This window comes from Microcaecilia unicolor, chromosome 1 (genome assembly GCF_901765095.1).
Source record: "Microcaecilia unicolor chromosome 1, aMicUni1.1, whole genome shotgun sequence".
Classification (NCBI taxonomy): domain Eukaryota; kingdom Metazoa; phylum Chordata; class Amphibia; order Gymnophiona; family Siphonopidae; genus Microcaecilia; species Microcaecilia unicolor.
Window position 1 is genome coordinate 250,723,013 of NC_044031.1, and position 11,653 is coordinate 250,734,665.

At 47.5% G+C, this 11,653-nt stretch overlaps 1 protein-coding gene across 7 annotated transcripts in view; it reads right to left on the reverse strand.

The window, feature by feature from the left end:
- The window catches only part of LRRFIP2 (LRR binding FLII interacting protein 2), a 245,250-nt gene that overhangs the window by 141,174 nt on the left and 92,423 nt on the right, over nucleotides 1-11,653 (reverse strand). For 4 of the 7 annotated variants that reach the window (XM_030205564.1, XM_030205571.1, XM_030205548.1 and 1 more), the window contains exons 7-8: nucleotides 7,308-7,376; nucleotides 3,140-3,190 (exon numbers count right to left, since the gene is read on the reverse strand). The exons of the other annotated variants lie outside the window; for them this stretch is intronic. In XM_030205564.1, coding sequence (XP_030061424.1) covers nucleotides 3,140-3,190; nucleotides 7,308-7,376 — 120 coding nt within the window. The remainder of the gene's footprint in view (nucleotides 1-3,139; nucleotides 3,191-7,307; nucleotides 7,377-11,653) is intronic. 7 annotated transcript variants of the gene reach the window in all.

An 11,653-nucleotide genomic window follows, 5' to 3' on the forward strand; every position in this document is an offset into this window, starting at 1 on the left:
GCAAAAGGACCCTTTTTGTAACAAAGTCAGCTCCATTAGCTACTGCAGGTACAATGATAATCAAGCGAGCAAAATACCATGAAGCAGCACACACTACCTTGCATATAACCAGGGAATAGCCACCTCACAGGAACCCTGTACAGCTGCAAATAAGAATTATAATTGGCCTTTTTCCCCTCCTGAAATGAACTGAAAGGGAACACAGAGCACATGCAGAACCCCTTGCTGAGGTCTTCCATGGGCAGGATTTAAGAACAGTGTTGCTGACAGAAAAAAAAGATATAAAGGAATTGGAGAAGGTGCAGAGAAGGGCGACAAAAATGATGTGAAGCGTTTGTTTACGCTTTCTAACAATAATAGAACCAGGGGACACAAGATGAAATTAGAATGTGGTAGGTTTAAAACAAATCGGAGAAAGTTTTTCTTTACTCAGCGCGTAGTTAGACTCTGGAACTCATTGCCGGAGAAGGTAGTGACGGCAGCTGGCCTTCCTGAGTTTAAAGGGGGTCTGGACAGATTTCTGAAGGAAAAGTCCATTCATCGTTATTAAATTTTGGTTTTTTTGCCAGGTTCTTGGGGCCTGGATTGGCCACTGTCGGAGACAGAGTGCTGGGCTTGATGGACCTTTGGTCTTTTCCCAGCGTGGCAGTGCTTATGTGCTAAGTAAGCCATAATTTTTTCCTTTCTTAACGTCAGCTCCATTGTTCTGAACCCTCCAAATGATGGCTCTGTCAAAGTCCGAATGGGGTTTGGCCAGCACATCCAATCTGTAGTCCTTAGTAAAGGAAAGGAGCAATGTCTACATCGCCGCTCTGCAGATATCAGCAGGAGATATGTCTGGGCATCCGCCAAGGAAGCAACCTGAGCCCTAGTAGAGTGGACTTTGAATTCTCAGGGACCAGATGATTCTTGCCAATGTAAGTAGACTCAATAGCTGCCTTAATCCACCTTGCAATGGCGAGACTGCCTGGCCCTTCTGAGGACCGTGAAAGTGAACAAAGAGGTGTTCCAAGAGACGAAACTCATTTGTCTCCTTAAGGTACCAGAGCAGCGTTCTCTGGACATTCAGCTTGCGAAGCCTCAGATCCTCTGGCATTGATCCCTGCACCTCAAAAAAGGGCAAACCTCCTGATTCAAATGGAATGGAGACACCATCTTCAAAAGAAAAGATGTTACTGTGCACAAAGACACGGAAGCCCCCAAGAAGGAGAGATAAAGATAATAGCCACCAAAAAACATTATCTTACAGGTAAGATCCCTGGTGGAGGCCAAACTAAGAGGCTCAAACAGAGCCTCGAAAAATGGCCAGAAGACCAGACTGAGGTCCCAAGAAGGAAGGGAAAGATGAAGAGGGGAATGCAGATGCACTACCCCCTTCAGAAACAATTTTACCATTATTGGATTATGGTATCTCTCTATGCATGGCCAGAGAGATGCCATGCACCTTCCCCTGAAAGTTGGACAACACAGCCATCTGGAATCTCAGAGAGCTCAAGGCCAGTCCCCATTCCAGGCCCTGCTGCAGAAAACCCAAAACATCAGGAATCTGAGCACTCCAAGGAGATAAGGACTGTTCCCTGGACCAAGATTCAAACATAAGCCAGGGACATAGAGGACTTCCTGGAGCAAAGCAGGGTAGAAATCACTGTGGGAGAAAACTTGTGTTTCTCCAATCGTTGCACCTCAATGGCCAAACCATAAGCCAAAAGGGATCCAGATCTTCCATCTCTACCGGCCCTTGCTGGAGCAGACCCTGACCCTTGGGCAGCGGGTCCTCCATCAGCAGGTGCCGGAGAGCCGAAGACCAATGTGAGGCCAGTCTGGTGCCACCATCAAGACCAGTTAAAGATGATGCGTAATCCTGCACAACAAGTGGTCAAAAGGCCATGGAGGAAAGCAGAGAGGCTCCATTATTGGCCAAGGCTGTACCAGGACATCTATCCAGTGCATCTATCCCTCAAGAGGCTACATCCTTCCAGCGACTGAAAAAATGCTTTGCCTTTGTGTTGGCCCTGAACACAATCAAACTGAACTAAGGAGGTCCCCAGCAATCCACAATGAGCTGAAAGGCCTAAGGCCCAAGCTCCCATTCTCCCGAATCCAGGACAGAGTGACTGAGAAAGTCCACCTGCACATTGTCTTTGCCTGCAGATGCATCTCTACCCACTGACAGAGACTCACCGCCTCCAGGGTCACTGCCTCACTCCTGGTCCCACCCTGTTTGCTGATGTACGCCACAACCAAGGTGTTGTCTGACAACACTCTGACGCTTTCCCTTCCAGAAGCAGCTGAAACTCCAGCAGAGTCAAATGAACCACCCAGGTCTCTAGGTGATTGACAGACCAGGATGCCTCCTGGCTTGACCAGATGCCCTGCGTCACCTGCGTCCAAAGCAGTGAGCTCCCCAAATAAGGATACTCGCATCCATGGTAACCAGCACTCACTGAGGATCTAGAGGGACCCCTCTTGAAAGGTGCACCAGATTGTCCCACCAGGCCAAACTGATCCTCGCCCTGGGTATTAATGGGAAAGAACAATGGAAATCCTGAGAGGTCAGAGCCCACCAGGACCCACTGAACAGGGTGCACGTGAGCCATCGCCACAGAACCACCTCCATATTCACCACCATGGAGCCCAGGAGCTGCAAACTGTCCCAAACCATAGGCTGCAGAAGCTCACACAACCAGTGCCCCAAAGATAATAGCTTCTCTGCCCGCTCCTCTGGAAGAAAAACCATTCCCCAGCTCGTGTTGATGTGGACTCCCAGGTACTCCAGAACCTGAGACAGAGTGAGGTGGCTCTTGGGTCGATTCAGGACTGAAAACAATGTGGAAACCCATGGTGATGAATGGCTAAAAGGAGGGATTGTCAAAAACTGTCTTGGATGATTATGCAATCAAAAAGAAAAAAAAGTAGTAACAGCTAAGATGATTAAACACACACATGCAGAGGGAAAAGAAAAACCTTTAGATTCTTCTATTACGTAAGTGCACTCCAATGGACACATCATTTATCAGCCAATTTACTAAGGCTTTTTTCCCCATTCTGTCTTCATAGTTTATTCAATTTAGCATAAAAAACCTGCAAATCAGCAAAACATTCATGAACTTGCTTGCCATGCTTAGAGAAGAATACATACAGTTACTGAAGCTCTGTTGGACTTTGAAGACTTATCTCTAGTAAAATCAGGCTGGTATTCCATAAATGAGTTTATGAAAAAGATGGATACAAAAGAAAAATAAATAAAATTGTGAACGTACATTAGACAAAAATCAATTTTAAAAAAAATCTCAACTCTAAAAAGATTTGGCAACTTAAAAATTAAAATCACGCTAGTAAAGTACCAACTCCCATAAATGTAAATTATGTTTTATGCACCAGAATAGCAAACAAGATAATACATACTCTAAGACAGTGACCAATAAAGTAGAGCACCTTTTATGTTGAATGATTGGGACAAGTCATTCCAAATAAACCAAAGTTGCTTACCTATGAGGGCAAATAGCAAGATTATCAGTCACAAAAATGTGTGAAATCACCCAATATAGAGCATTCCTAGAGAGTTTTGGCAAAGCCTAGATCAGTGATGGGCAACCTTTTGAGCTTGGTGTGTCAAAATTCGCCAAAAAACCGAGCATAACTCGGGTGGTGTGTCACTTCGAGAAAAAAACCATAATTTCGCGATATTTATAGTTTAAATAACAAAAATGTATAATTGTAATATATAACTGTATTTAATAAACCAAAACCTAATTATTTAACTTACCTGCTTAGTGACTTCTTTGTTCATCTGTCAGTCGGTTTCTTTTGTTGGTCTTGATATTATTTAACTTGTGTGGGGTGCCGTGAACTAAGATAAGTGAGGGGGAGGGGGAATTCTTTAACTAATCTGCCTATTAGTGACTTTTTTGTTGCTGAATTTCATAGGCTAAATCTTCAATTGAAGGTTGGTATTTTGTACACTTCAAGCCCAAGCAAGCGCTACTAACTTCATCTTTCAATCTGTTTCTTTTGTTGGTTTTGATATTATTTAACGTTGAGAATAAGGTTTCACAAAAGTATGTAGAGGGAAAAATTGTGAGTAAAGCCATTGCTATATTTTTCAGGGTGCTAAAAGTGTCTGGTAATCGGATCCAGGCACTCCAAATTTCCTGGTAACTCAGATATTCTCTTAATAATTGCATCTTTATTCTGCATATCGTGAAATAGAACTGGTGCACATCTTAGGAGAGTTTCTTTAATAAATTCTCCCTCACTGAGTGCTTTTCCATGCTGAGCTATGGAGTGAGCAATGCTCAAACTTGCAGATGTTAAATTTGTAGAACCTTTTACAAATTTAAGGATGGAATTAGATTGGCTCTTATAAAAGTGTAGCTGCCTGGAAATGTATTCCTTCCTTTCATCCTCACTTTTTTTCAAGAGCTGGGAATGATTAGTTTCAAAATGTCTATTTATATTCCACGTTCTGCTTACTATCGTTTCAGTACATAGAACGCAAAATGATCTGCCATTTTTTTCTATAATGCCATACATCTCGGTCCATGTCTCTTGAAAGGGTCGGCTACTGCTACTACCACTTCCTTTACTTAACCTTGGTTTTTTATTTTTTGGGTTCTCCATCAGGGGGGCAGTGACAGAAGATAGAATTATAGATAGCCTGTTAGCCCTGCAGGCAATTAGGGGTTAACTAGCCTAACTGACCACCTTATGTAAATTAAGACGGCTGCCGCTATTTCTAATGGCGGGAAACGGCACCCATAGCACATGCCCTCGCCTCTCCCAGCCTCCCCCTCACCTATCTCAGTAATGATGGTCAATTACAAATCCACGACACCCCAGAACAGTAGATTGGATGATGGTTGCGGGTAATGGTGATCACAGGGCCCTCAGAGATGCGTCCCCCACGGCATTCCGCTGCTCTCTGCTCCGCCGGCCGGAAGTGAGATCAAAGATCCCCTAACGGCCGTGCAGGAGCCGGGGCAGAGGGAGCAGCAGGGAGGGAGCCAATAGGAGCGCACACGGCACCCCCCTCCAGCGGGTAAACATGCACCGGGGGGGGGGGGGGTGATTTCACCGGGGGAGGGAGGTCGCGCTCAAGGAACTCCGCTGCTTCTCCGCGTGTCACCGAAAATGGCTACGCGTGTCAGTACTGACACGCGTGTCATAGGTTCGCCATCACTGGCCTAGATGGTTTCTCTCGACATACTCTGGGCTTCCTGCCTAGTAGTTATGACACATCATCCCTAACCGTTTCCTGACACAAGCAGGATACTACTTAGATACAGCTTAATCACCTGTCTGAATTACAGCATTTTTGTGAGTTAAATAGTTCTTCATTTCCTACAGCCCCAGGGAAATGATACAAGAATTGACAACAGAGTGAAACTGGTAGCTTAGTGTGTAACCAAAAACCTCAAAGAGAATAATTGTAATAGTTATTATTCCAAAAGGAATAGGAAACAAAAGTGAACAGACATGCTTCTGTATTGATCCATGCTGTGTACACACCTTGATCCTCATGTAGTTCTAGCAGCCCCATCAACCCCCCCCCCCCCCCAAAAAAAAACCCCCCAAAACAAAACACAATACAGGGGAACTAACGTACAGGCAAAGAAACCTTGCAGGTGAGCAGTCTAGGCATCTACCCAAAACAGAAGCATTTGAAGGGGTGACAATGTGGCAGAAGATCAAGATCTCCTCTCCCTTGTCCTACTCCCACTGTCCTGTGCCCAGCATTCTTCCACCTCCCCTGCCTCCGCCACCACTGCCCTACTTCCTCCCAAACTGTAGCTGCAAGCAGACTTAGCATCGGTACGGGGCATTTAAACACAGGCCTGAATTCAAGCACTGCCAAGTCTCGACCCCACCTCATCAGGAACTTCTTTGTTGGGGTGAGAGTGGCACAACTTGAGCTTAGGTCTATGTTTAAAGGCTCTACACTTGCACTGACCAAATTCAGCCTGGGTCCAGGAATAACTAGGGCAGCAATGGCATCAGGGAGAGAGAAGGGAAGGGAAAGAGAGAGGAGATGCTGCACAGGGTATAGGGAGTGCTTGAAAGGGGGGTGCTGATCATCTTGGGGGGAGGAGTAGGGAAGATGCTGAACTACGGAAGGATTAGATATGGGATGGGAAACAAGACGCTGAACTACAGGGGTGAGGGTCTTAAACCACCCAAGGCACCATGCCTGTAGGTTAACCTAGGGCAGCAGATACCCTTGGGTTGGGGCCCTAGGTACAAGAAAAGATGGCAGTTTATTCCCATTGTCTTTTTTGCTATCATGAAAAATGGTTAAACAGGTTAGGGCTCTTCAGTTTCAAGAAGTGGCAGAGGAGACATGACAGAAGCTTATAAAACCAAGAAAGGAAAGGAAGAATTTAATAATTTATTCTTTCAAACACACTAGGTCCAGGAAACACATTGTAAAATTAACTGGTAGCAGATTTCTTGTGCAATGAACAATTAAACTGTGGAATTTGTGATCACAGAAAATGGTCAAATCTATCAGTATTGCTGAGTTTAAAAAAAAAAAGTTTGGTCTAGTTTCTGGGATCAAGTCCATTAAAAAAAAAGTAGCATCTCAAGCCAGCAATGTGCCTTGTGCAGAATGCCCCCAAACACTCCCAGCATGCTCCTGCACCACCCACTTGCATTGCCCCATCAAGGGAAGACAATGGACAAGGCGCAGTTTTGGAGCCCCAACTTCTCTTGCACCCCGTGAGGCTGCACTGGTTGCACATAGTTAGCTACAGCCCTGGGATTAGAGCAGAAAATGGGTCTCCAATTAGGACTGTATGGCTACCTCAAAGATTCTAAACTGACTATTGTCAGATAGGATGCTACTGGGCTTCATGGACAACTGGTCTGACCCAGCAAATGGACATTTCACTTTATGTTTTTCCTGAACCTACTCAAGGGCCCTATGTTATGTGTAAGGCCTTCAATATCAGCTCACCAGTCACACAAACCTTCCCTGCTGGAATCGCTCTCATTATCTTAAATCACAGAACTGAAGCATGCTGTTTGTAGGTGCACAGGGACTACCCTCTCAAGGGTGGTATATCCTTCTGACTTTTCCTAGAAAGCTCTGGAAATTGTGTTCTAATTGGTACCAAGAGGATGTGGCCACCGAAATCAGAAAGATGTTTCACAAAATGCTCCTCAATTAAAACATTCTCACAAAAAAAAAATCAAAATTTTGTCCATTACTTGGCTTCTTGAAAAAACTGATTTTTGTGCCACTTCACAAGGTGGAAAAATGCTACATTAAGCAAGTGAAAAGCATGCTTAATTTCTGGACTACACACCAAAAGATCTCTTCGCCTAGAAGTACTCTCTCTGCTTCTGTGAGATCCGTTCACATCCAATGAAGAACTCTTAAGAATGAAATAAGATGAAATGAATTGAAGTAATTTCAAAGCATAAATTAGATCAATTCCTGTCTTCACTATTCTTATTATGCGTGTATATTTTAAGAACATTCCTAGACACCATTACAAGCACAGAAAAAAAAACAGTCTTCAGCATTACAAGCACAGAAAAACCAGTCTTCCCCAGCACTTTAAGAAAACATTTTATCACTGCATTTACATAAATTCCCCTCCTCCTGCCTTGGAGCTTCATTATAGGTAAAAACACAAATTTGTTTTGAAGAAACTCTTTTGGTATAAAATTAGAGACCATGCAAAGGCCTGCCTCCCTACCTGCGCAGCATCAAGGAGCTGCAGAACGTTCTGCCTCTCTCCCCACCTGCGCTAATGAAATTATATTTGTATTTGTTAAAACTTTTATCAATGTATGTTTTTATTCCAAATACATTGGCAAATGACTATGAGGAGCTGTTATATAATTGTACCATGGGTAACTTCACTCTGAAGGCAGGGGCAGGATGTGGAAAAAGCGAATGCTACATACCTGTAGAGGGTATTCTCCGAGGACAGCAGGCTGATTGTTCTCACTGATGGGTGACGTCCACGGCAACCCCTCCAATCGGAAACTTCTCTAGCAAAGTCCTTTGCTAGTCCTCGCGCGCATGCGCGGCCGTCTTCCCGCCCGAAACCGGCTCGAGCCGGCCAGTCCAGTATGTAGCAAGACAATACACTTTAAGGGAAGACACAACTCCAAAGGGGAGGCGGGCGGGTTTGTGAGAACAATCAGCCTGCTGTCCTCAGAGAATACCCTCTACAGGTATGTAGCATTCGCTTTCTCCGAGGACAAGCAGGCTGCTTGTTCTCACTGATGGGGTATCCCTAGCCCCCAGGCTCACTCAAAACAACAACCATGGTCAATTGGGCCTCGCAACGGCGAGGACATAACTGAGATTGACCTAAAAAATTTACCAACTAACTGAGAGTGCAGCCTGGAACAGAACAAACAGGGCCCTCGGGGGGTGGAGTTGGATCCTAAAGCCCAAACAGGTTCTGAAGAACTGACTGCCCGAACCGACTGTCGCGTCGGGTATCCTGCTGCAGGCAGTAATGAGATGTGAATGTGTGGACGGATGACCACGTCGCAGCTTTGCAAATTTCTTCAATGGAGGCTGACTTCAAGTGGGCTACCGACGCAGCCATGGCTCTAACATTATGAGCCGTGACATGACCCTCAAGAGCCAGCCCCGCCTGGGCGTAAGTGAAGGAAATGCAATCTGCTAGCCAATTGGATATGGTGCGTTTCCCTACAGCCACTCCCCTCCTATTGGGATCAAAAGAAACAAACAATTGGGCGGACTGTCTGTGGGGCTGTGTCCGCTCCAGGTAGAAGGCCAATGCTCTCTTGCAGTCCAATGTGTGCAGCTGACGTTCAGCAGGGCAGGAATGAGGACGGGGAAAGAATGTTGGCAAGACAATTGACTGGTTCAGATGGAACTCCGACACGACCTTTGGCAAGAACTTAGGGTGAGTGCGGAGGACTACTCTGTTATGATGAAATTTGGTGTAAGGGGCCTGGGCTACCAGGGCCTGAAGCTCACTGACTCTACGAGCTGAAGTAACTGCCACCAAGAAAATGACCTTCCAGGTCAAGTACTTCAGATGGCAGGAGTTCAGTGGCTCAAAAGGAGGTTTCATCAGCTGGGTGAGAACGACATTGAGATCCCATGACACTGTAGGAGGCTTGACGGGGGGCTTTGACAAAAGCAAACCTCTCATGAAGCGAACAACTAAAGGCTGTCCCGAGATCGGCTTACCTTTCACATGGTAATGGTATGCACTGATTGCGCTAAGGTGAACTCTTACAGAGTTGGTCTTGAGACCAGACTCAGACAAGTGCAGAAGGTATTCAAGCAGGGTCTGTGTAGGACAAGAGCGAGGAGCTAGGGCCTTGCTGTCACACCAGACGGCAAACCTCCTCCACAGAAAGAAGTAACTCCTCTTAGTGGAATCTTTCCTGGAAGCAAGCAAGACGCGGGAGACACCCTCTGACAGACCCAAAGAGGCAAAGTCTACGCTCTCAACATCCAGGCCGTGAGAGCCAGGGACCGGAGGCTGGGATGCAGAAGAGCCCCTTCGTCCTGCGTGATGAGGGTCGGAAAACACTCCAATCTCCACGGTTCTTCTGAGGATAACTCCAGAAGAAGAGGGAACCAGATCTGACGCGGCCAAAAAGGAGCAATCAGAATCATGGTGCCTCGGTCTTGCTTGAGTTTCAACAAAGTCTTCCCCACCAGAGGAATGGGAGGATAAGCATACAGCAGGCCCTCCCCCCAGTCCAGGAGGAAGGCATCCGATGCCAGTCTGCCGTGGGCCTGAAGCCTGGAACAGAACTGAGGGACTTTGTGGTTCGCTCGAGATGCGAAGAGATCCACCAAGGGGGTGCCCCACACTTGGAAGATCTGGCGCACCACTCGGGAGTTGAGCGACCACTCGTGAGGTTGCATAATCCTGCTCAGTCTGTCGGCAAGACTGTTGTTTATGCCTGCCAGATATGTGGCTTGGAGCACCATGCCGAGACGGCGAGCCCAGAGCCACATGCTGACGGCTTCCTGACACAGGGGGCGAGATCCGGTGCCCCCCTGCTTGTTGACATAGTACATGGCAACCTGGTTGTCTGTCTGAATTTGGATAATTTGGTGGGACAGCCGATCTCTGAAAGCCTTCAGAGCGTTCCAGATCGCTCGCAACTCCAGGAGATTGATCTGTAGACCGCGTTCCTGGAGGGACCAGCTTCCTTGGGTGTGAAGCCCATCGACATGAGCTCCCCATCCCAGGAGAGACGCATCCGTGGTCAGCACTTTTTGTGGCTGAGGAATTTGGAAAGGAGGTCCCAGAGTCAGATTGGACCAAATCGTCCACCAATACAGGGATTCGAGAAAACTCGTGGACAGGTGGATTACGTCTTCTAGATCCCCAGCAGCCTGAAACCACTGGGAAGCTAGGGTCCATTGAGCAGATCTCATGTGAAGGCGGGCCATGGGAGTCACATGAACTGTGGAGGCCATGTGGCCCAGCAATCTCAACATCTGCCGAGCTGTGATCTGCTGGGACGCTCGCACCCGCGAAACGAGGGACAACAAGTTGTTGGCTCTCGCTTCTGGGAGATAGGCGCGAGCCGTCCGAGAATCCAGCAGAGCTCCTATGAATTCGAGTCTCTGTGATGGGAGAAGATGGGACTTTGGGTAATTTATCACAAACCCCAGTAGCTCCAGGAGGCGAATAGTCATCTGCATGGACTGCAGGGCTCCTGCCTCGGACGTGTTCTTCACCAGCCAATCGTCGAGATATGGGAACACGTGCACCCCCAGCCTGCGAAGTGCCGCTGCTACTACAGCCAGGCACTTTGTGAACTCCCTGGGCGCAGAGGCGAGCCCAAAGGGTAGCACACAGTACTGGAAGTGACGTGTGCCCAGCTGAAATTGCAGATACTGTCTGTGAGCTGGCAGTATCGGGATGTGTGTGTAGGCATCCTTCAAGTCCAGAGAGCATAGCCAATCGTTTTCCTGAATCATGGGAAGTAGGGTGCCCAGGGAAAGCATCCTGAACTTTTCTTTGGCCAGATATTTGTTCAGGGCCCTTAGGTCTAGGATGGGACGCATCCCCCCTGTTTTCTTTTCCACAAGGAAGTACCTGGAATAGAATCCCAGCCCTTCTTGCCCGGATGGCACGGGCTCGACCGCATTGGCGCTGAGAAGGGCGGAGAGTTCCTCTGCAAGTACCTGCTTGTGCTGGAAGCTGTAAGATTGAGCTCCCGGTGGACAATTTGGAGGTTTTGAAGCCAAATTGAGGGTGTATCCTTGCCGGACTATTTGCAGAACCCACTGATCGGAGGTTATGAGAGGCCACCTTTGGTGAAAAGCTTTCAACCTCCCCCCGACCGGCAGGTCGCCCGGCACTGATACTTGGATGTCGGCTATGCTCTGCTGGAGCCAGTCAAAAGCTCGCCCCTTGCTTTTGCTGGGGAGCCGCGGGGCCTTGCTGAGGCGCACGCTGCTGACGAGAGCGAGCGCGCTGGGGCTTAGCCTGGGCCGCAGGCTGTCGAGAAGGGGGATTGTACCTACGCTTGCCAGAAGAGTAGGGAACAGTCCTCCTTCCCCCCAAAAATCTTCTACCTGTAAAGGTAGAGGCTGAAGGCTGCCGGCGGGAGAACTTGTCGAATGCGGTGTCCCGCTGGTGGAGATGCTCTACCACCTGCTCGACCTTCTCTCCAAAAATATTGTCCG